The 22,034-nt window shown below is 40.4% G+C and overlaps 1 protein-coding gene across 1 annotated transcript; it reads left to right on the top strand.

Annotated features, from left to right (window-relative positions):
* The first annotated feature begins 399 nt into the window (after positions 1 to 399).
* On the top strand, positions 400 to 20,263 carry klhl24a (kelch-like family member 24a). Its single transcript, XM_041056313.1, has 8 exons — positions 400 to 643; positions 2,107 to 2,214; positions 2,325 to 3,169; positions 5,126 to 5,310; positions 9,151 to 9,269; positions 14,539 to 14,727; positions 16,458 to 16,646; positions 16,755 to 20,263. Exons 2-8 carry the CDS (start codon positions 2,140 to 2,142, stop codon positions 16,953 to 16,955), a joined length of 1,803 nt encoding a protein of 600 aa, XP_040912247.1. The 5' UTR covers positions 400 to 643; positions 2,107 to 2,139; the 3' UTR covers positions 16,956 to 20,263.
* Positions 20,264 to 22,034: the final 1,771 nt, after the last annotated feature.

Below are 22,034 nucleotides of genomic sequence, written 5' to 3'. Positions count from 1 at the left end.
ACTATGTAAAACACGTTTCTAAAACAGGTATTTTATACATTTTCTTAACCTGAATTTAGTGGTGTTTTTCCTGTCGTTTACGGTTAATACTGTCTCACTAACTGTCCACTATACGTTCACACAAGTAACGCTATAAAACTGGTATTGTTTTGCGTGTATTGCTCAACCTCTGTCACTTCTTGTTTTGAACTTTTTCTCAGCTAGTTCAGTTTGTTTGCAAACAAAGGGCAGCCACGTGGAGAACTAGAGGCGCTTGGGAACTGTTGTTTCTCATTGAGCAAAAAGTTAGAGACGACACTTTGAGTTGAACTCTGTTACCCATGATGCACCAGCAGCAGCTGCAGCTGAGTGGGGCGCAGTGGGCTGGATTTTTTTCCGCTTGACAAGTATATATGGGTTCAGTGTTTACAGTTAGCTAGTTATAGATCTTTGTTTTTGTCATCACCTTAAAGTCAAAATGTGCCGGCTGTATAACAGCCTACTTTCTTTCTCATAATTGCTCGAGGGAAAATATTATAAAAGATACTGATAAACTTTTTTTCAGGATCCAGATTTATTTTTCTCCATACTTTTTTTTTTTGTTTTTTTTCCTCCCTCCACTTGTAACTGAAGAGGACGCTTCATCTGGAAACTTCTGCATAAGGTAACAACTTTTATCTGCTACAAAGGATGTTGTTAACGTTTGTGAGTAATGAATTTACAGTAATTTCTTGCTTTCCGTTTGAGATTGTCACATTATATTGAGTAAAGCAGCGACTCAGCTAATGTTTTTTTATGGGATGTTGTCAAGGGGGTAACGGTCGGCACGAGGCACGTCTCCTTTGTCTAACAAACCAAATCTCATAGTGTTTTCTGCGTATTTAGTAATCTGGCTATGCATACATTTTACTTAATTGTCTATAAGTAACACTTTAATAATGCAATACATTGCCATATTTGAACAGTGGGATGTTTTTAAAACAGCAATAAATAATAAATGATGGTGTATTATTTTGTCATGAGCCTTTGTCAATTTCAAATTTACTTTATTTCACCTGCGGAAAGTAAGACAGGTAAACCTAACACATTAAAATCATTTTATGTTATTTGTTTTGTTTTATTTTATATTATTTTGTTTTATTGCTCCTCAGGGGTTATTAGTCACAAAGTAAATCTTTGATGCGTCAGACACCTGTGGCCAAACCTGTCCTTTATTTACCACGAGTTCAAGGAGGTGCTGCTTCTGCTGGCAAATAACGCACGTAGAGTGTGCCGAGGCTGACTCAGAGTTTAAAAATAACCTGAGATAAATGACCTCACGAGAGCAAAGGCCAGACCCGCTGCCAGCTTTAACAGAGGCATAGTGGTGATATATAAGATATTTTATTGTTTTGATCAAAAGTCTCCAAGAAGGGGAAGTCCTGGGTAAACACGCAGTCTTTGTGGAGGTGAGCTAAGCATAATTCATGGGGCACCTCGGTTGACTGTGATCAGAATTTTCTCTGAAAGAGGAAAATGTCTTACAACTAAATATTTGACTTGATTAGAAAACCTGACTCAAGGTTATTGTTAGATCTAACTTGCCATGCAAACAGTGATTATGTAGTGTCTGATCACATCCCTGCCCCCACTGTCTTTAAAAAAAAACAAACCTGACTGACATGTAGGTTGGCTTTTCAGCCGTTGCTCAACTTCTCGCTCGTGCCTGTCTCTTTGTCATCTTCCGTCTCATGCAGTCTATTGTTCTGCAGGGCACAACTGCTTGGCAGCACTGATGAGCTAGAAGAAGTGTCACGTTGATTTGTGTGCAAATGAGATTCCATTTCTTGGAACTACTTTTCGTAGACATTTTTGCAATCCCCCATAGGCTTCAGTTTGTGGGGCTCACATGTTTTCTCCAACTTCTGTACACATGTTTTGTGGCTTTGCTCTGTGAGAGCTTTGTATTCATGCAATGAATGTTCTCAATTTGTATCTTTGGATCTAATTAGGTTTCTCTTTGGAGACCTTGTATTTGCTATCCCCTCCTACCACATCTGAAAGGACGCCATGATAATAGTATGTAGTAACATCTTATGGAAACATGTTTTTTGTAATAGTACTGCACTACCTGCTCTCTATCCTCAGGATAAGAGAAACTCTACATTGAAGGTGGCAGCCATGGTGTTGATTCTGGGCAGGAGGTTGAACAGGGAGGACTCTGGGATCAGAGACTCACCAGCTGTCAAACGCAAGGTGGTGTCAAAGGAACAGACATTTTCTATATTTTCTGTCTCACAGCTTTTATTTCAATTTATTTAAGTCACAAACTTTACAAATCTTTACACATGTTGTTGTTTCCTAAGGTGTTTGAGGTTGACTCCAAAACATTAGCCAGCCAGGATGTCTTGGACTTCTGCTCTGGCTCATCCCACTCAGAGGGCATCCTGCAGGTGTTCAATGAGTTTCGTGACTGCCGTCTGTTCACAGATGTGGTCATCAGCGTGCAGGGCCGCGAGTTCCCCTGTCATCGCGCTGTGCTCTCCGCATGCTCCTCCTATTTCAGAGCCATGTTCTGCAACGATCACCGTGAGAGCCGCGAGATGCTGGTGGAGATCAATGGCATCCTGGCCGAGGCGATGGACTCCTTCCTCACCTATGTTTACACAGGTCGCGCCAAGATCACCACTGAGAATGTCCAGTTCCTCTTTGAGACCTCCAGCCTCTTTCAGATCACCACACTGCGTGATGCCTGTGCAAAATTCCTGGAGGACCAGCTGGACCCATGCAACTGCCTGGGCATCCAGCGATTCGCAGATGCCCATGCCCTGAAGCAGCTCGCCAGCCGCTGCCGCAGTTACGCCCTGGCCAACTTCTCAGAGGTGGCTCAGCATGAGGAGTTCCTCGACCTGCGTAAAGAAGAGCTGGAAGAGTACATTGGCAGCGATGAGCTGTCCATCGGCAAGGAGGAGGTGGTGTTTGAGGCAGTGATGCGATGGGTGTACCACATTGTGGAGCACAGGAAGCCCATGCTGAAGGCCTTGCTGCACCATGTGCGCCTGCCCCTTCTGCACCCTAACTACTTTGTCCAGACAGTGGAGGGAGACCAGCTCATCCAGAATGCTCCAGAGTGCTACCAGCTTCTCCACGAGGCCAGGCGCTACCACGTGCTAGGAAATGAAATGATGTCACCCAGAACTCGTCCACGCAGGTAACTAAAATGTTGACTTACTGGTTATTAGGAAGGCAGATGGAAGATCATCTAACTTAGATGTTGTCTAATAAAAGGAAACTGACAGTTCATCAGTTTAACCTGTCAACAACATTTTTGAACTATGGAAGTAGGAAGTATGATTTATGCTGTGCTGCAGTCACATGAATGACAGATAGCTTATCTCTGCTTTGTTGTGCACCAGTTATTACGTATTGAAAAAGAAAACAAATTTTTGTCTGATCTTTTCTGACAGCTTTTCTGGTTTTTGGGTTAAAACATTTATTCCACAGACAGAGGTCAGAGTGAGATAAGAAAACATGTCTTGTTCAAGCACTTGATCTTTTATCCCGCTCTGTATAGCAAGAGGTTACAACTTGTGCATGAACTCTGTGCTCCTGGCAGTGTTGTTGTTGTATGCGTGCGTGTGTGTGTGTGTGTGGGAGAGAGAGACAGGGAGTGTTATTGTGCTGAAGAGACAAGTATGTCATTGAGCTGTGTTTTGTAGCCCTATTTTGAAATGGAAATGATAATGAGGAAGGCAGGGCATGTTCGTACACAGAGTGGTTGGCTGGGAAGAAAAAAAAAAAAAAAGATGTGATGTAAGAAACAGCAAACATGAAATGTTGAGTCTTGTTATCATACCAGCAGTGTAACTCACCTTGCTGATATGTTTGGGTCCTCACCTGTTCACTTTATACTTATTTACCAGATGGTCTTTGATATTTGTGGTAATTTTTTTTGTTTGTAGAGTGCCCAGTTGGATGTTACAATGTAATGCCTGAAGGCCAAAGGTTGGCACTGACTGAAACGTTATGAATGAGATACAAAATAGACCACATGCTAGCCTGCTGTACAGCAAACAACAGTAGAGCTGCCTTTGTGTGTTAGATCTGCTGTGAGGGTTAAAGTGGGAACTCCGCCAGTTGTCAGTTATTAAGCCGTGTCACGTGTATTTCAGGTGTATTGTGTAAGTATCCAGGCAGATCTGTTCAAATCAGCAAGCCAATCAGGCAGTTAGTCACTGCGCTGTCGGCTTCGTTTACCCTGAGGGCCAGATCCTCTCCTGCTCAAAACAGACGCCTGATTCTCCCCTTTCTGTGTCTACACTGGGACCTCTTTTCTCCCAGGAAGCTTCTAGAATCTAATGAATCACATGCACACACATCGCATGCACACGCACATAAAGCCTGACTGGACCAGACTGTCTCATAAATGTATACAAATACAGTGCTTGAAATAATCATAATCTTCTACCTGTGTCTGTCTGTGTCTGAGCTGCACTCTGTCACGTGCAGAGTAAATAGACTGAGAAATGTGGGGGAAAGTGCAAAGAAACTGTTTTGCACTGACAGTGGTTTCTGTGTCTATGTATATATATGCCTACACACATACATACATATAGACATACATATAGACATACATATATAGTGTACATATAGATGTTCATAATATACTGAATGGTAGAATAAAGACAGAAGCTGCAGTTAATTAGCTCCCATGTTGCAAATGCGGTCATATTCTCTGCATATGTTGAACAGCCAAAAAGGAAAGCATTGTGACAACATGGAAATTAAGCTCCCAAGTCTGTTTTTTTTGTGCCGTAGATTGATACCTTCATTGTTAACTGAACTTTGCCTTGAAGATAAATGAAACTATTCCTGTGGAAACCACCACTCTGTTCCTGGCCTGGCACAAATTTCTACCCTCTCTAATTAGAAATCTCTCCAAGTGATGACATGCGTGTTTATGTTTATGTCTTCATACCCTAGCCTGTACAAGCCTACAGATATATAGTATTTTAATTAGATACCATGTCTGTACATTCCTGTAAGGAGCCTTTTAATTTAAACATGTTCTTCTTGTGTCTGTGTTTTAATAAAATCCTCAGCTGTGTTGTTATTTCTGCTCCATCTTTTCCTTGTCCCCCCACCCCCCCACCATTCTTCTGTACAGGTCAACTGGCTACTCTGAGGTGATTGTAGTGGTGGGTGGCTGTGAGAGGGTGGGGGGCTTCAACCTGCCCTACACTGAATGCTACGATCCAGTCACAGGAGAGTGGAAATCACTGGCCAAACTGCCTGAATTCACCAAGTCAGAGTACGCTGTGTGCGCCCTCCGCAACGACATTCTGGTATCAGGTAAGACCCTGCCACATTTGTTACAAACAATTTAATAGTATGGTATTATCGAGGCTTGAAATTACCACAAGCCAAACTGCAGTGCACAGGTATCTGTTAACTGTGGCATTTCCTATGTTTTTTTCTCTTTCAAGAAAAACTATTTTGGTTGTGGGAAATTCAAAATGGCTTGAAACTTTTAATCGTTTAGCCATATATAGTAATGGCTAGTGACCCAAAACTCAATTTTTATCCTGAGCACCAAAACTATACACCTATTTCTTCTGTGGTTTGACTCATTATGCTCTTGGCTGTTATAACGTCCAGATTCTCTTCATTATTTTAACATTGTGTTTTACAAAAAAAAAAAAAAACATTTGCTCAAGGGCCACGGTGTCTGTCTGTGCTTGACTTGCAGTCTAATCTCCCAGTGCAGTGGCAGGAAAGGCCACGGTGGCCGTTTGCCCTGTTATTTTTACAGCCCCAGCCTGTTTGAGTTTGAGTTGTAGGAAAATATGAGAGCAACATCTGGATGCACTCTCCAGGCTCAGTGCTGAGAGGGACCTTCTTTGGCATTCTCGGTCCATTCCTCTTCCTGTTGGCCAATCGTCAGGGTCACCACCTTTTACATCCATTCAGCAGCTTTCTAGGATCCCCTTCATACAACCATCTAACAGATCTAAAAGCTCTAACCCTTTTCAATTTGAGACTTCTCCGATAGGTTGTGGTGTGATATGTTTAAAAGAAACCTAAAGCTGAGATATCATATCTCTCATGCCCTCCTGGCAAAGCTGCTGCATTTTTGGAACTTAGCATGGGCCAAGTGTGGCGTAAGCCTCTTTTAGTAAAAAAAAAAAAAAAAGACCTAAATTGAACAAGACGTTATTATTACATCATTCATTTTAACTAATGAGGTCAGAATAAGGGTGGTTGCCAAGTCAAATATTTGAATATTTGCTGTGTAGAAGATGCAGTTTTGTATGGTTGTTGGACTGAGGGCATGGAGGTTAAGCATTTTTCTTTCTTTTTTTAAATGAAATGTATTAATACAAGTTTAAATGTGCCTGCTAAAACTGCTCATGCTGAAACATGCTTTATATGAGCTACAAGACACTACTGGGCAAAAGCAGCAGTTGAAACATATAGAGAAGAGGTAAAAAAGGAAGAAGGAGATATAGAGAAAAAAAGAAGGTTCTTCCCTTCAGCAAAGAGTGTGCAGTGTTTATGCTTTTTTTATGCTCTCACTGTGCCAAGTCCTCACGTGTGTGCTATCAATTTACCCTGAAGCGCTGCCTGGAAAAGTCAACATACCCCTCCTTGCATGTGTCCCTGACTCGAGCACATTCACACACACTACTACTATGATCTTCAGTGCCCCATTTTCCTTCTTCATTGCCCTGTCTGTATTGAGACATTTAATCCCTTTTTTTCAACTTTATTTTTATCTTGCACCGTCTCGATTTCATTTCCGCACATGCTTCCATTCTGTCTGTCTGTCTGTCTGTCTGTGTCTGTCTGTCTGTCTGCCCCGCTCCTCACAGTAGTGGGAACTGGTGCAAATACCTTGGAGGTCTTCCAACCTCTAGCACAGCTGCAGTTAGCTGTGGTCTTAAATAGGATGTGGCTCAGTTGGGTATACAAAACCTCTTAGGTCTTTCTGTCCTGGGACAGAGACTCTGGCCGCTGCTGACTTTCTCACATCCATAGCATTGTAATGAGCCAGTTTGTCAGATACAGAGTGGGAATCCTGGATTAACACAGAAATGCTTTGAGTTCAGGAGTAGCTCAGATTACACTCAGTGGGATCTCAGTTATTATCTGATCTCACAAGCTAAAATATGTTTGGTTTAATGTGGTAACGTGAAATAAATGTCTCTTTGCTATCTGACTCCACCGTAGAAATTTAGACAGATGCGAATAATGCGTTATCGGCTAGTGACTAGTAAAACACATGTGCTTGCCTCACACATTACAGAGGGCTGCCTGTCATAGTCACAAGCAATTTGACTTATCTGGCTGCCTCCTCAGACAACAGGAATTCTCTAACATACTGAACTAGATCATTAGCATTAGCAGTAAACCGCATTTAAGTATAGGCAATGTGAAATTCTCAGAAAGCTGTCACACAAATCATATTGGGACCTCCCAAATTCAATGCCTCTTGTTCCTTAAAAACAGTGATTAGCAGCACTGGTCCTCCTCATCTGAGCTGGTAGAACCAATTCAAATTTTTGGTGAGAAAAAACATCTTTTAAGTTGCTCTCTTTGAAGTGACATGTCCTCCATCAATGTGTTTCCTTCATTCAGATCTTAAAAAACAAAACAAAAGCCCCAAGGGCAGCAGACTGTCTGGCTCTTTTACTATCCAGCAGATTATTGAGCAGACACATGCTGCAACTAACTTCCTTCTCTTGTCTCCTTTTGTCTGTGTACGACAGTATAATTTAAAATAACTGAACATAATTTACCTTTTATTACCCCCCACCAGCAAAAAACAGAAGAGGGAGATATGCGTAGTCACTGATTTATTAAATTAGATGACCTTTCAAGGAGGTGATGTTTTTTTTTGTTTGGATGAAACTCAAACCAAATATCTATCCTCACCTATCTAGTCTGACTGTCAACTATCTTACAATACGGAAAACTCCTGCTTTGTTTGCATGTGAATGCAGAAGAGGCACCTAGACACCTTTGTTTACACTGGCAGGCTTTCTTTATGCCTTCATCATTCTTCCATAGAGCCACCCACATGTTTTACATACAGATACTACAACACCAAAAAGAAATGGATTGAGATTTTTCTTTTCTTTAGTTTCAGGAGATTAGGGGGTAGTAATACCTATTGTTAAGTTAGAAACCACTCTTTTCTGAAGAGCATCAAGTTTAAAAGGGAGGGGTGTGATTTGAACGCAGGAGTGTTCTCATTAATTTTCATAATCTGTATTTTTTTTAAACTGATATCACCACCATGTGATCAATTTAAGTCCTTGTGTGAAATGGCACAGATTGTCACTGACCTTTCTGTTTATGTGCTTGAGTATTGTTGGTATCCATGCTATGCACATGCTCCATGATAGATATTTCTTCTGAATCTCTTGTCAGATAAAAGCCAGCTGATAACTGCTAAAAGCCTTGCAGTGAACTTAACCTTCACCTAAAAGTTCAAAGATCTTTTAGATGGGAGTCTTCTTTTTCAGCTTTACTGTTGACACTTTTTTTTCTCAAACTACATTTGATCACATTTTTGCTCTTCCTCTATGCTAAAAAGTTAGCCTGTGCTGCTCATTCTGATCATCAGCAGACGTGTGTGGGTGATGGTGATGGAGTGGTGGGGGGTTTATTTTAATGGTCGGTTGATACCTCTGCAGCTTCTCACAGTCCATGTCTGTCCCAGAGACAACAGATCATGTACCCAGTCATTATGTGTTAGTGGGCATGCTGTATCTATGATTACACTGTGAAAGGTGATGGTTGATTGTTATTCAGCACCTGTGTATACTATAATGAAACATGATACCATGTTCCTTATGGTGTGTATGTTTATCTATTATTTAGCTAACGTGCTGTATGCTTGACTGTGTGTGTGTATGTGGGAGAGAGAGAGAGAGAAAACCTTTTATTTACTTGGTAAACTCTTGAGATCCAGGTCAGGTCAAATAGATAGATAAAGAAGATAAAGATCACTTTGACCTAAGCGTACAATCCAAACCTGGCAGTTCACCAAGAGCAGCTTGTGTTAAACCCCTCATTTATATCTGATGAGCTAGATTTATTTGCTACAATTACTTTTTGGCCCACAAACTGTACTTGAGTCTTGAACACTGACTATTGTCTGGCATGTTTTTCTTTTGGTGTTCTTAGGTGGTCGTATCAACAGCAGGGATGTGTGGATGTATAACTCACAGCTCAACCTGTGGATCAGAGTGGCTTCTCTGAACAAAGGCAGATGGAGACACAAGATGGGTGTCCTTCTGGGCAAGGTAAGGGGGTGGGGGGTCTAAAGCCCCCAAGCAAGATTTATGCTTCTTCTCTAGCACATGAGAGACATCCACGCAGCCCAGGTTGACCAATTGCAGCTTGGGAGGTGCAGCCCTTGTGTTACCCAATGATTACCCATGTAACCTACATGCATGGCTCTGTTGCTTCTGGCGGTTTCATGCCATAAATATTCATACTCTCCCCCAAAAATGCATAAACATTATACATTTCCAGTAAAGGAATGGTTTGGTTCCACAGAAAATTGTGGTGCATGCTTACAGTATTGAGTCAGGGATGCTTCAGAGGAACAGGATGACAATGCAGTCCATTATCACTGTCTTTATTATATGGTAGTAACTTATGCAAGGTAAAGTACATAAAGGAAATTCTGTGGAATCACCTGCTGGAAAGGTAATGGAATGCTCCATGGAGATTTTTAACTGCTTTCAACTCATACCTTTCACAATCATTTGTCTCATCCCACTGTTACGCATACTCTCTTGCCTGGAGGTTCGAAGGAATTTGTTTTTAAAAATACCAAAGGCTTTACATACTTAATGATGATTGACATAAAATGTCTAGTCTTAGATCTGAGTCACTCAATGATGGCAGAAAAGAAGCCATGTTGAGGAATTCCAATCATATTTGACTACTGCCCACTTTCAGTTTAACACTGATCTTCTATCTTGCTTTATGAGGGCATCTTGTGACAAGGAATGACATATTATTTTTCTGTGGATCCGTTTGTTGCCCCAGGGTTTGTAAACAACTGGTGCCAGCTCATATCGCACATCCTGGCTGCACAGGAGCAGATTCAACAGAGAGAAGGAAGTTTGCCTTTATTTAAAACCCAGCAAATAAACAAGCGCCTCAGCTGCTGGGACAGTTGATTTCAGCCATTACATACTAGTTACTCCTACAGATTTTCTTCTATAGTTCTCTTGCGCAAACATTAACATTTTCATAACCATTTCTCTCATATACCAGATGCCTTAGTCCTGAGTCCCCTATATATACTATATATCGAGTGTTAGTTTAAACGCATAGATCTGATGCCAGTTTGGGTATGAAATTTGATCAGCACTGATGTCTACACGTGAGCTGATCATTAATCCTTGATTGCTGCTTCTGCTCTTGAGCTGTTACTATTTACAGTCTGTAGCACAGGGCCAGGTAGAGATTCTTGTTTGAGGCCAGTGGGAGTTTAATGGACGTGTGCCAGCACCCCACACTTCCAAGTTAAGGATTTGCCTGTATCATGCTTCATGTGTCCCTGCTCAATCACATAAGCCGGGAGTGGTCATACATAGCTTTGAAAACTCCTGATAAGCCTGTAAACAAACACAGGGTTTGCATACACAGGCATAATTTAGTATGCTTACTCTGTAAATATATACAGCACCAGGCTGTTCATGTTCCACTGGAATGCTACCATCTATTTACAAGAAAGGAAAGTCTATCATTAGATTAAATAACTATACTCGCCATAACCTGTAAAATGTTTGCGACCACATGTTGTGTTTTGAAATCTTCTTAAACTAGATAGTCAAGTCTGTCCTCATTGTGTAGCCTTTACATTTGTAGCATTTTTGGTTGTAAAGACCATTATAATGCAAAACAAATGTTGACCACTGGTAATACAATGACATGTGTACCTCATGAAAGGTTTCTAAACTGTCATTATCTGTGTTGCGCAAAAGAGGAGTAGCCATTGAGGCAGAGCATAACCAGAAATTACTCGGGCTAACATACCACTCACAAACAATCATGTGTGTGCTTTAGCCATCATGTGTAGTGCCCACACATGTAAACACAAAAAGAGACACAAGTACAAGTGTTCTTGGAAAGATTTGAAAACAGCACTTTGTCCTTCGTCAGAAAGGGCATGACTCAGGAGGGGTTCTTGTCATTTGCAGCGATTGCGCAAACATATGTTTTTTTGTTTTTTTTTTGGAGCTTCGTATGAGGCCAATCTGTGCTGGATTTCCTGTGACTTCCAAACAACACCCAAAATGCTTAGTTGCCTTGCCACAGAAACAACAAACACACATGTGTGCAATCTAACTACACACTGGTTTGAAGTGAGGTAATCAGCTGGATGGTCGCACTGGGGCTATAAAAGTCAGTAATTAACTCCAAAGTGAGTCATGTATCAAGGTATGGTGAAAACAAGTTGGCTGCTTTTTAACTTCACCATAGAGCATTAGAAGAAACCAAGTTTAAACTTCATGATCTGTGGCTGACTTAACTGTCACGCAAAAAAGGATTTGATGATAGAATAAGATGGCACAGTAAACGTTTTTGTTGAGTCGAAACATCAACCATTACCATTGTATTTCTAAACTTAAGTCCAAGGCCTGCTACTTAGGAGTTAAACTTGCCAGCATCACACATGACATATAACAAGCAGCGACACGTATATACTCCTCTCAAAATTGCACGTAGACATACACGTTTTAGCGTTTCTGGAAAGCCACATTCCTTGGAGATTCAAAGAGAGGCTCTTGTAGCCAACCACTTCCTGTATCTGTCACACACATATGGTTTTGCCTTCTCCTCTGTCCTCTCTTTCTATTATTTCCTTTTTTGTTTTTATCGTTTTCCTACAGAACTCTGTTATCTGTGGTATTTATCCCCTTTCATTTCCTCTTGTGTTTTTTTTTTAACAGATTGGTCAGGAAGGACCTTTCCAGTGAATTTTTCTTGTTATGGTTTCATTCCAGGTTAAATCTGTCCTCTTATCTCAAAAAGGAACAGCATCTCTTTAGGATGTATCTGTGATGCCGTTTGTCCTCAGGATTCAGTTCCCCCTCTGCCTGAATTTCTACCCAGTCATTTCTTCATTCAGTCTGTAATTTCCTTCTTTTGAAGTGAGGCACTAATGCCCCTGTAGCAAATGCTGTAAACAGGCTGTAAAATGAGCACGTATGCATGCTCGCTTACATTTGTTTACTACTCTATACATTGTGCAGACCTTCTATTGACTACATTATTCATTTACTCCTGCTCTAAAGCTGTTCCTCAAAAGTATATAAGTAAAAGAACGCACACGCACTCCTCAGTGTCCTGCATTCAGGGGTGCCCTGTTGGACTGGTCTTGTTTCCATAGAGTATAAGCAAAAATAGGTCACCACTTGTTTTCCTCTCCCTGTTATGGCTGCACTTGGTGACGGCTGTTCTCATCTATCATAATGTTGCGCTCTTTTTCTCTCTCTCTCTCTCTTTGTCTCTCTGTCAGTCTGTCTGTCTGTCTCTTTCTCTGTCTCTTTCACTCCTTTCTCCTATGTCGTCTTCCCCCTAAAGTTGCTCAGCCTCTGTGTTTCTCTAGCACTCACTACTTCTCACTTCACTGCGTGTTAAGGAAACTGTTAATCATTCAGCCATTCTCAGTGTTTAAAATAAGCCGCGAATGTGCTTGTTCAGTGGCTGGTAAGTGTGTCCGCAGAGAGTCATGAATCATGTCTGGCTTAGTGTTTATGTGATAGCTGCGTACGTGCTACCATTATCGAGCTAATGTGGACTGTGACTGTATTGATATACATACACTTTCATGGAGCATTGAAACCATGTGCACTGTTCTATCGAGAGAGTGCAGAGTGGTGAGGGCGAAAAGAAAGGAGCGATCCAGTGGCCCCCAACCCCCACCCTCTACCACGGCTGTATTCAAACAAGCTAGTGTCTGGATATCCTCAGTGGAGCATTAAAGGGTTGGTTCACCTAAAATATGAAAACGAATATTTTCTCATTTAACCTCTGGTGTCCCCATTACTGTGGGGGACCTCACTGTCACCACTTTTTCGTAGGGATTGTTTCTAGAGACTTGGTGAACCAACACAAACAACATAAACAATTTTCAGTTGATCCGTTTGCCCATAGTCTTATCCTGTGAATGCCCTCCACCAAATGTGGGCAAAATTGATGTGTTGTTGTCACTGACAACACATGATTGTAGACACACACAGATAACACTACTTTGGAACCACCATCTGAGATTTTAGAGAAAGAGTCAACAAGTTCAGAAAAGGTGTTATTCCTGGTTTCAGTTTTTCAGTTTAAAAAAAAAGGCGGTACTGCTGTCATTTAGCCCAGGTGTTGACTGCAAACGTTCACCTGCCCCATCCACTTCCGTCTTTTTGTTCCCCCTTTTTCCTTCCATCTGTCTTTGTGTCTTTGTTTTTCTCTCTTCTCACCTCTCTCTCTCTCTCTCTCTCTCTCTCTCTCTCTCTCTCTCTCTCTCTCTCTCTCTCTCTCTCTCTCCGGTACTTGTTTATGCTTCAGATTTTGTGGAGAGACAGGAACAGCCTGAAGGTTTTCTGTTGCATAAGACCAGCCTGTTGATGAGCAGTGTTATCTTCATAACCAGTAGTGCTGCTCATTGTGTATTGTTGACACATGATCGCCTTCCAGAGAATGCTATTGAGGAAAAGAAGTTCACCATAAATCTCTACCTTTCACCAGCTTTCTTAAAAAACTCTTTTTCCTTTTACAGCTTTTTTCCCTTTTTCATTCCTCACATTCCCAGTTTTTTCTAGTTTTACCATTCTTTGCGCTCCATGAGGGTAGTATGTGTAACCACAAGGCACTGGTTAGAGTACATATTTTATGTCAACACAATTCTCCATCTTATAATGCTGTAGCTTCCAGTAAGGTTTATGTGATGTGATTTTATCAACTAAATTGGAAGTTAAAAAGACAAACATTTTAGATTTCCAAAATGTGACTAACTGATTTTTGAATTCTTCATTCTAATGGGAATTAACAGGTCCGGATGATATTGCATGACAGTCCAGATTCAAAAATGATGTTTCGCTGCGTGACTCTTAAAATGAACACCATTGTAGATGGTGACAAAGTCACTGTAAAACCTGAAGGCACTCACAACAGTTGCTCATGGTATTATGTTGTTACTGACACTTAACTGGAAATAATAATGAAGTTAAATGTACACAAATGCTCCAGTGCCTGCAGGGATGCAGGGCAGTGTTTACAGATGTAAGAGCAACGAGGACAGGAACTGGTGCTTGTTCAGTGACAGTATGTCATTTTTCGTCTGCACCTGATAGACTGGTTTTCTAAGTGCGGACATTGAAACTGTTGTATCCATGCACTAATAAGCTTGAATACAAACATCTTTCTTATATTGAATGTTGACAATGTGCTTTTATGTGCTCAAGTTTTATATCAAGTGAACACAACTCATGATTTCCCTAACTTTCAATGTGTAAAACAATTTTTGCTTTTATCTAAATATGTTTGTGTGTCTGTCCTCAGGTCTATGCTGTGGGTGGCTATGATGGCCAGAGCCGCTTGAGCAGTGTGGAGTGTTACGACTCCTTCTCTAACCGCTGGACAGAGGTGGCTCCAATGAAAGAGGCGGTCAGCTCTCCAGCCGTGGCCAGCTGTGCCGGCAAGCTCTTTGTCATTGGAGGAGGGCCAGACGATGAAACTTGTTCAGACAAGGTGAGAAACAGATGTGTGCTCCCTCAACCAAGCACTTAAGCGCATAGTGATGACAGCGAGGTGCTTTTTTGTCTCAGATATCCTGCATTCAATGATTATACCTTAAAGGGATGTGCAAAAGCCCCGTTTTTTCAAAGTAGACAAGTCAGAGGGTTGAACAATAACTCAACCTGTTGGTGTCAAGAGACATATATACATATATATAAATTAGGCTGTGCTATGAATTAAAAATCACAAGCTAAAGTTTCTTGTTTGTGTTAAGATAAAAAAGCATGAACTCAATAGTTTCTGAAGTCAATTTCTGGTCTATTTCTTTCCTTCCTACATGTGCAGGCCTGATCTTGTTCACACCCTGCGTGATTATTTATTTTAGATGAATGATGAAACATTAATAGGGCTTACTTCTGCACTTTTTTGCTTGCAACTGAAGAAGTAAAATAAGCCTAGTCAACCATCTACTCCAAAATATATTTTTCATTAAGAAAACAAAGCTTCCTGAGTCACAAAGATTAGATTAATAAACATTTTTAGTTTAATGTGGTGAGACGTGAGCTGCAGCACAAAATCAGGGATCTTTTCCTGTTAAACGCCATTGATTGGAAGTTTATCTGAAGTGATAACAGGCATATCCTGGTCAGGCTAGTTGATCCTGATGAAGCTGGTTTTACTGCATTAATTATATCCTGATCCAGGCCAACCTTTTAATTGCAAAGTATTTCAAGTTTAATTTCACATCAGTGAGTCACTGATAGAAACTTATTTACTGAAGGACGTGGCAGTGACGTGCTTTGACAAGTTGCTGATAGACAGACGGAATGGTACAGAAAGAGGGAAAAGCAAGATGAGTCTAATTAACCATTTTTCAGATTGAAAGAAACAGACTTACTGTGTAAAGTGATGGAAACATCTCAAGATAATGATTTTGGAGCAAATGTTGCGTAAGAATAAAGATAAGTAATTTAATGATTAGATAAACTGCAATTTGTCACGCTAAAATGTTCCCACAGCGCCACTGTATACTACTGTGTCTGGATAACTCAAGAGATAGGAGCATGATAGGCTACCGTGGAATAGCTTCATTATGTTTTGACTGACAACAGCGTAGCTGGTAGTAAACAGGAAGAAAATGGCATTTGCAGGAACCAGACTTCAGCAGAAGCATTTTTTTCTCCTCCATGGAGGTATGCTGGTATGTTTGTTTGTGTCTTTTTTGGCTAGAAACTGGACACCCACAAGCAGAGAGGTAGTCTGATAAAAGTTACCAAGCTATGAATCTCTAACTGCGTTGCTAGCCGTTTGACTCGACGTGGTGCAAAAGGACTAGAGTTCATGCTGGCTCGAATTCCTTTGAGCTACATATCTCTGGAGTCGCCAAACAGGGTCTTTCACTTTGATCCCTAAGGTCCTCATCTGCTGAAGGCAGATCCTATGCATGTGTTGTTCACGTAATCTGTAATCAGAGATAAAACTGTTGGGAAGGAGGCTATTTTCAAGAGAAGTGCGTGAGAGAATGCTTGGATTGTACAGAAACCACAGAGAGTCAGGCTTCAGTCAGCCCACATAACAGTCAGTAAAACCACAGAATGAGCCACATACATTTCCGTTTTTTCCGACCCAACAATTATTTTCCCACCACATGGTATACATTAAAAAAAATATAAAGACTAGGTCTTTCTTTTTTTGTTTTACCACAGTCAGACACAACTAACTGCATGTAATGTATATCACAGGTTCAGTGCTATGATCCAGAGACAGATTCTTGGCTACTACGGGCCAACATCCCTATCGCCAAGCGCTGCATCACAGCAGTGTCCCTCAACAACCTGATCTATGTGTGCGGTGGTCTCACCAAGTCCATATTCTGCTATGACCCCGCAGAAGACTACTGGATACATGTGGTTCACACCTTTAACAAACAGGTAATAGATTAAATGGAAATACTCAGCGCTTGTGGGGACTTCAGCTGCGAGAATCCTGGGTTTGTATGCAGTGATGGCGCAACCTCTAATTTCTGTCTCTCCCTGCAGGAGAGCTGTGGCATGTCAGTGTGCAACGGTAAGATTTTCATCCTCGGTGGCAGAGGGGAAAATGGCGAAGCTACAGACACCATCCTGTGTTACGACCCGTCAACGGGCATCATCACAGGAGTGGCAGCCATGCCGCGGCCGATCTCCTACCACGGCTGTGTAACCATCCATCGCTACAATGACAAGTACCACAGGCCCTGACCATAAATACACTCACAGACAGACACACACACACACACACACTCTGTCACATGAGAACACAAACTAAAGAACTTTAACTCTTTGAAACTTAAGCTTTTTACGTTCACCCCATGTACAGCACAAACACAATCACACACTTCCTTAGAACAGGCACATTTAATCAAACAGTACCCTCGAGCTAATTTATTTTCTCGCAGCATCATGTAGCATTAGTCAGAGTGGTGCTGTGAATCTTTTACTGTTGTGTACCATAGTTATTGCCCTTCTGTGGTAATGCTTAGCGGTTGATAACGCTAATAACTTGAGATAAAGTAGAGTCAGATCAACATGGCAGATTTGTCCCGCATTAGTTGTAACAGCACATGGTTGGGGAGTAATGGACCATATATAAGAATTAGAGAAAACTGATAATGGCTATCAGCTCGATTGTAGATATGTGGAGGGGAAAATGTGAAAACTTGCTGAATTCCCCAAAATAAATATTTTCATTCAGTTTCAGTAGAAACTGAAAATTTTCACGAAAATGAATTTTGCTTTGTGTAGAGGACTGCAGTTTTCTATTTTTTAACACTGAAGTTTCTGACAGTAAATGTTTTGCTTACCTAACTGCATTTAATACTAACTGAAATAGCTAAAAAGTTCTAATAACATTATTGAGTTTTTATAATTGATAATACTGTGATTTTGCATTTTAAGCAGATAAAAAATCTGAAAGTGAACTTCCCAACAATGTGCTTTTATTACTGTGCAAAGTAACCTCACCCTGAGATCTAGGTTGTTGATGAGCTGAAGCGATCACAGATGATGCTGATGAACAAAAACAAATGCCTTGAGGTAACAATCGAAAACTATCCTTACAAAGCCAAGAGTGGTCTGCCAGCAGAAGAAAAATTATATTACTTTATTTTTGACTGAAAGATGAGCAGTCAGGTCAGATATCTGACCGTGTGCCCGCTGCACTCAGTGCAGATATGTATATTCAGGACAGCACAGCACAGCACTGGTAAAGAATATAAAAAAGTACTGCCCTCTGTTTTTTAGCTCTTTTACATGACACTTATAAAAATGACCTGTTAAAACTGTGGTAAACAGTCAGCCAGCTGCTCTCCCGCAGTATTAGCCGTCATAAAAGTAAGTTGCTCTCACCGAGGGTTAAGGGAAGAGATAAAGAGCGGAAACAGTAACATGATATTGGAACATAGCCACTGTTCACTCTGCCCTCTTGTTTCCCTCTATCTCTCACATCCCTCCACTTATCACCTAGTTTCACTTCCCATGAGTGTTTCCCTTTTCCCTGCTCCAGCTGTCATCACCTCACATTTTCTAATCTAATCTACATTGATACTTCCTGTTAAGCTTTATTTTGCCTCATTTTTTTATTTTAATTATTCTTATTACACTCATTACCAACATTTTTTTAATGTTTATTAAGTTATACTCATTAGCCTTTGTTTTTTTTATAATTGGATGTTTATTGTATTATCTGTAGCTTTAGTGTGTCTATTTCATATCAATGTTAGTTCACTGGTGTACTGGGCTCATGGGTGGTTTTCATAGATGTGAGAAGCCTTTGTAGATCAAACTCGAAGACTGCCCTGAATAAGCGGCATGCATGTTTGGTGTGTATGTATGTATGTGACTTTCATGACTCGGTCTGGATGTGTTGGAGCCACGGAGATTTGTTAAGTAGTTCTAGTGTAAGCATTACTCCACTGCTCTCTTCTGTTAACAGAACTCTTCACACTGATGCTGGCACCTCTCACCTGTACACTTGCATGTAAAGATGTAACTCGGGGTAACCATAGATACCTCCAGGTGTGTATGTGTTAATGTGTGTTTACTGGTCAGCTAAGGTGGCGCGTGTAGCAGTGCTATACCTCGCATGGGGGGGAGGGTTAAGAGTTCTGAATGACAAGGATTTTGGATGTAGTGGCTCGTGGTCAGTAAAAGTCACCTTTTACTACAATTGGTGTTGATAGACTAGAAATATTGCTGTGAATATAACTTTAATATTTTTTGTTTTCTTTGTTTAACCTGTATTTAAATGTATCTCTTTCTTGGTTACATATTGTGTTTTTCTGTAACTGAGAGCCCCAATTGTGCACTTTGACAGAATCCTGTTAAATGTAGAATTATATGACAATGATTTCCTTTTTTTTTTTTTTTTTTTTTTTTTTACTGTATCAGTAAATGTTCTTTGCTTTCATGTGACGTATGTAAGAGACAGTAAAAGGGCCTGTCAGCTCCTCCTGTTGGCTGCTACCTGCTATGGCTCTGGTATTAACAAAATAACAAAAACAACACAGGGTACTGCTAGAAAAAGAACAATGGCAAGAGTGCGTAGGAGAGTTTGAACTTCTCATTTTAGGGTAAAAAATAGTGGATGTACTTCCATCTGACAGTCACAATGAGAAAAACAGGTGGGGGTATTTCTCTTTAAACCATCCTCCAGGTGTTTTCTGCGAAGGATGAGTTCAGTGACAGGTCTTCAGCAGTAGTGCAGGCTAAAAAGAAAACATCCCCAGGCCTCCCCCGTGCACACACACACACACTCCTTTGCAGAACATACTTAGGGTAACTCAGGAGGCTAACAGGAGGTGGCTGCAGGGCAAGAAAGTGGATAGGCAAAAGAGCGGGAGTTAGATAAATAGTGAGAGAGAGAATTTGAATGTGTGTGCGTCTGTGATTTCACTGAGTATTTACGCAGAATGGGACACAAACACTGTCCTTTGATGTTGATTTGTTGATTTCCATTATTCGCTGTGTAGAGGCTTTCATACATTGTTTGCTTTTGATAGGAGTATTCATTGTTTTTATGTTTGTTGATATTTTTTTTTTCTTTTTCTTGTTGTGCTGAGTTGCGGGACTGTGTGTTGCTGAGATATTTTGACTCCCACGTGCAAATGGATTGCCTTCAGTTACACTCTGAAGAGCTGAAAAGTTGATTGATGGGTTTTAATATGAATGCAGATATAGGCCAAAGTGGATTTGATTCAATCCCAAAGGAGACCCTGTTGAAAAAATTCAGTGGATAAATTCTGCTTACATGCAAGATGGTGGCCTTAACCTGTTAATTGCAGAATGCTTCCCTATGTGCCTTAATATAAGAATAACAACTGGGGAAATTAAATCGGATCGTTTTGATATAAAGTTTTATCATGGTATGTATGATATATTTTAACACCACTTTCTCCTCAGATGCTCTTTGTCTAACTGCAAGAAAGCTTTGGATTTTGTAAACTGCAATATGTTGTAATGTAATGGTTGACTTGTGTAAGAGAAACATCAATAAAGTTTTTCTTTCTGTACCAAAACTTGTGCCCTGTCTTATCGGTTAAAAAAAAACTGTATTTCACTGCACAGTCAATTTATGGTCTAAAAATGGTGGTGTGGATCGTCCTCATGCCAGTTTTTGATATCAAATTTTGCCAAGACAGATATCCTGATAATACAGCTTTGGCGCAGTATGAATGAAATCAGAACACTGAGATGAAAAGCTGCAGTTGTGGTAGATGTGATAGATAACACAACTGTTATTGGTTGTTCTCATTTAAATTAATATCAGCACATTGGTCTTCACAACATAAAACTGCCAACCATAGAAAAGAGAATTACTAAATTAAACTAAATTAGTGAACCTACGGCTGTTGTTACCACCAGCCACAGCACAGATTTCATTGAAGGCACCACAGATTTTCAATAAACAACCACAGATAAGAAATACAATTTGAGGTCTTACTAAACTTTATGCAATGAGCTCCATTTGGCTGTTGAATCTTTCATTTCATCAAGGGATGAATCAATCATGTTGTGATATTTTAATGAGCCATTGTGTTGAACAAGAAAACAGTCTATAAAACCAGTCTCACTATTTCAAGTCAGGACTGAGCAACTTGTGCCATGCCATGAGCATTCGGAGGATGATTCCTTTTTATGTTTATGTTTTGATTTATATACTTCATATTATGGTTTCGTTTAATGAAAGCCACAAACATTCCTCTCACAGATTCTTACGGACACAGTGTCTCTGCACTAACACTAAACAATGTAGAAAAAAAAAATTAGAGTTCATCAAGTACGCATACTCACAACCAGGAAAACATTGTCTATCATAGCTCATGTCAGTACATACATTAATCTTGCTCATAAGACATTTGGCACTGGCAGCATACTGTCACAACACACCCACACAAATCCTGGTGAGAGACACAAGCAGGCATGAATTGATATGGATCATAACATTAGTACAACATGAGTGTTCATTATTTTGGTCTCAATAAATTGTAAAGTATTAACAGAGCCTCTAAACTGAGTTACTTTAGAATATCATAGACCTGTTACTTTGTGTAGTGATATACACTGACACTGACATATAGTTTATGAATGTGAAAACCAATCATACAATATTAAATCAGAAGGTGCAGCTAAGTTTTAGGCTGCTGCAAGAGAGGTCTGTACTGTGAGAGGAGTTAATTTGCAAAGGCTGGAAAAGGCATGGGCCCCTGACCACGCTGCGCATGCTCTCTGCTTCACTTAAAGAAACTGCATAGCATTTCATTGTTTTGCAGGGACTCAATGAAGCCAGGAGGATGATGGACAAACTGAGGGTATGCATAGTTGCCACTTTTGGAAAGGTGCCAGAATCAGGGTTAAGAAGCATCTGTTAAAAAAAAAAAAAAAATCCCTTTAATCCTTTGTTTAATTTACCATTTACCAGACCATTTACTACTGATAATGTGAATCTTGTCAGGCAAGAATGATGAGTCCTGATGAAGTGTGAAGTCCTAAGAAAGGATAATCATGAGGCATGCAAAGCTGATAGTTATCCTGATAACATGTAGCCCTTCTTTCCCTTGTTCCTGACAGTTCTGCAGGGCTTAAACGTGTGAGATTAATAGTAGTATTACTATGGTGATAGGTGTCCTGGCTTAAAAGGATATGTGGATTGTTGTACTAAAAGAAATCACTGTTTTTAGTCACATTACATTGCACATTCTGCTGCAGTCGTGTGATGGTTCTGTGGCTTTCTACCAAATCAATCATCTAAAAAAAAAAAAAAAAAAAACCTACCCATGGAAT

The sequence above is a fragment of the Toxotes jaculatrix genome, chromosome 14 (assembly GCF_017976425.1).
Source record: "Toxotes jaculatrix isolate fToxJac2 chromosome 14, fToxJac2.pri, whole genome shotgun sequence".
NCBI lineage: Eukaryota > Metazoa > Chordata > Actinopteri > Toxotidae > Toxotes > Toxotes jaculatrix.
The sequence above is the reverse complement of the archived record's forward strand: the minus strand, read 5'-3'. Positions and strand labels throughout refer to the sequence as shown.

Coding starts and splice junctions, on each gene's coding strand:
- klhl24a (XM_041056313.1), top strand. CDS start 2,140: ATGGTGTTGATTCTGGGCAGGAGGTTGAACAGGGAGGACTCTGGGATC. Junction 2,215..2,324: donor CACCAGCTGTCAAACGCAAG/GTGGTGTCAAAG, acceptor TTGTTTCCTAAG/GTGTTTGAGGTTGACTCCAA. Junction 14,728..16,457: donor ATGAAACTTGTTCAGACAAG/GTGAGAAACAGA, acceptor TGTATATCACAG/GTTCAGTGCTATGATCCAGA.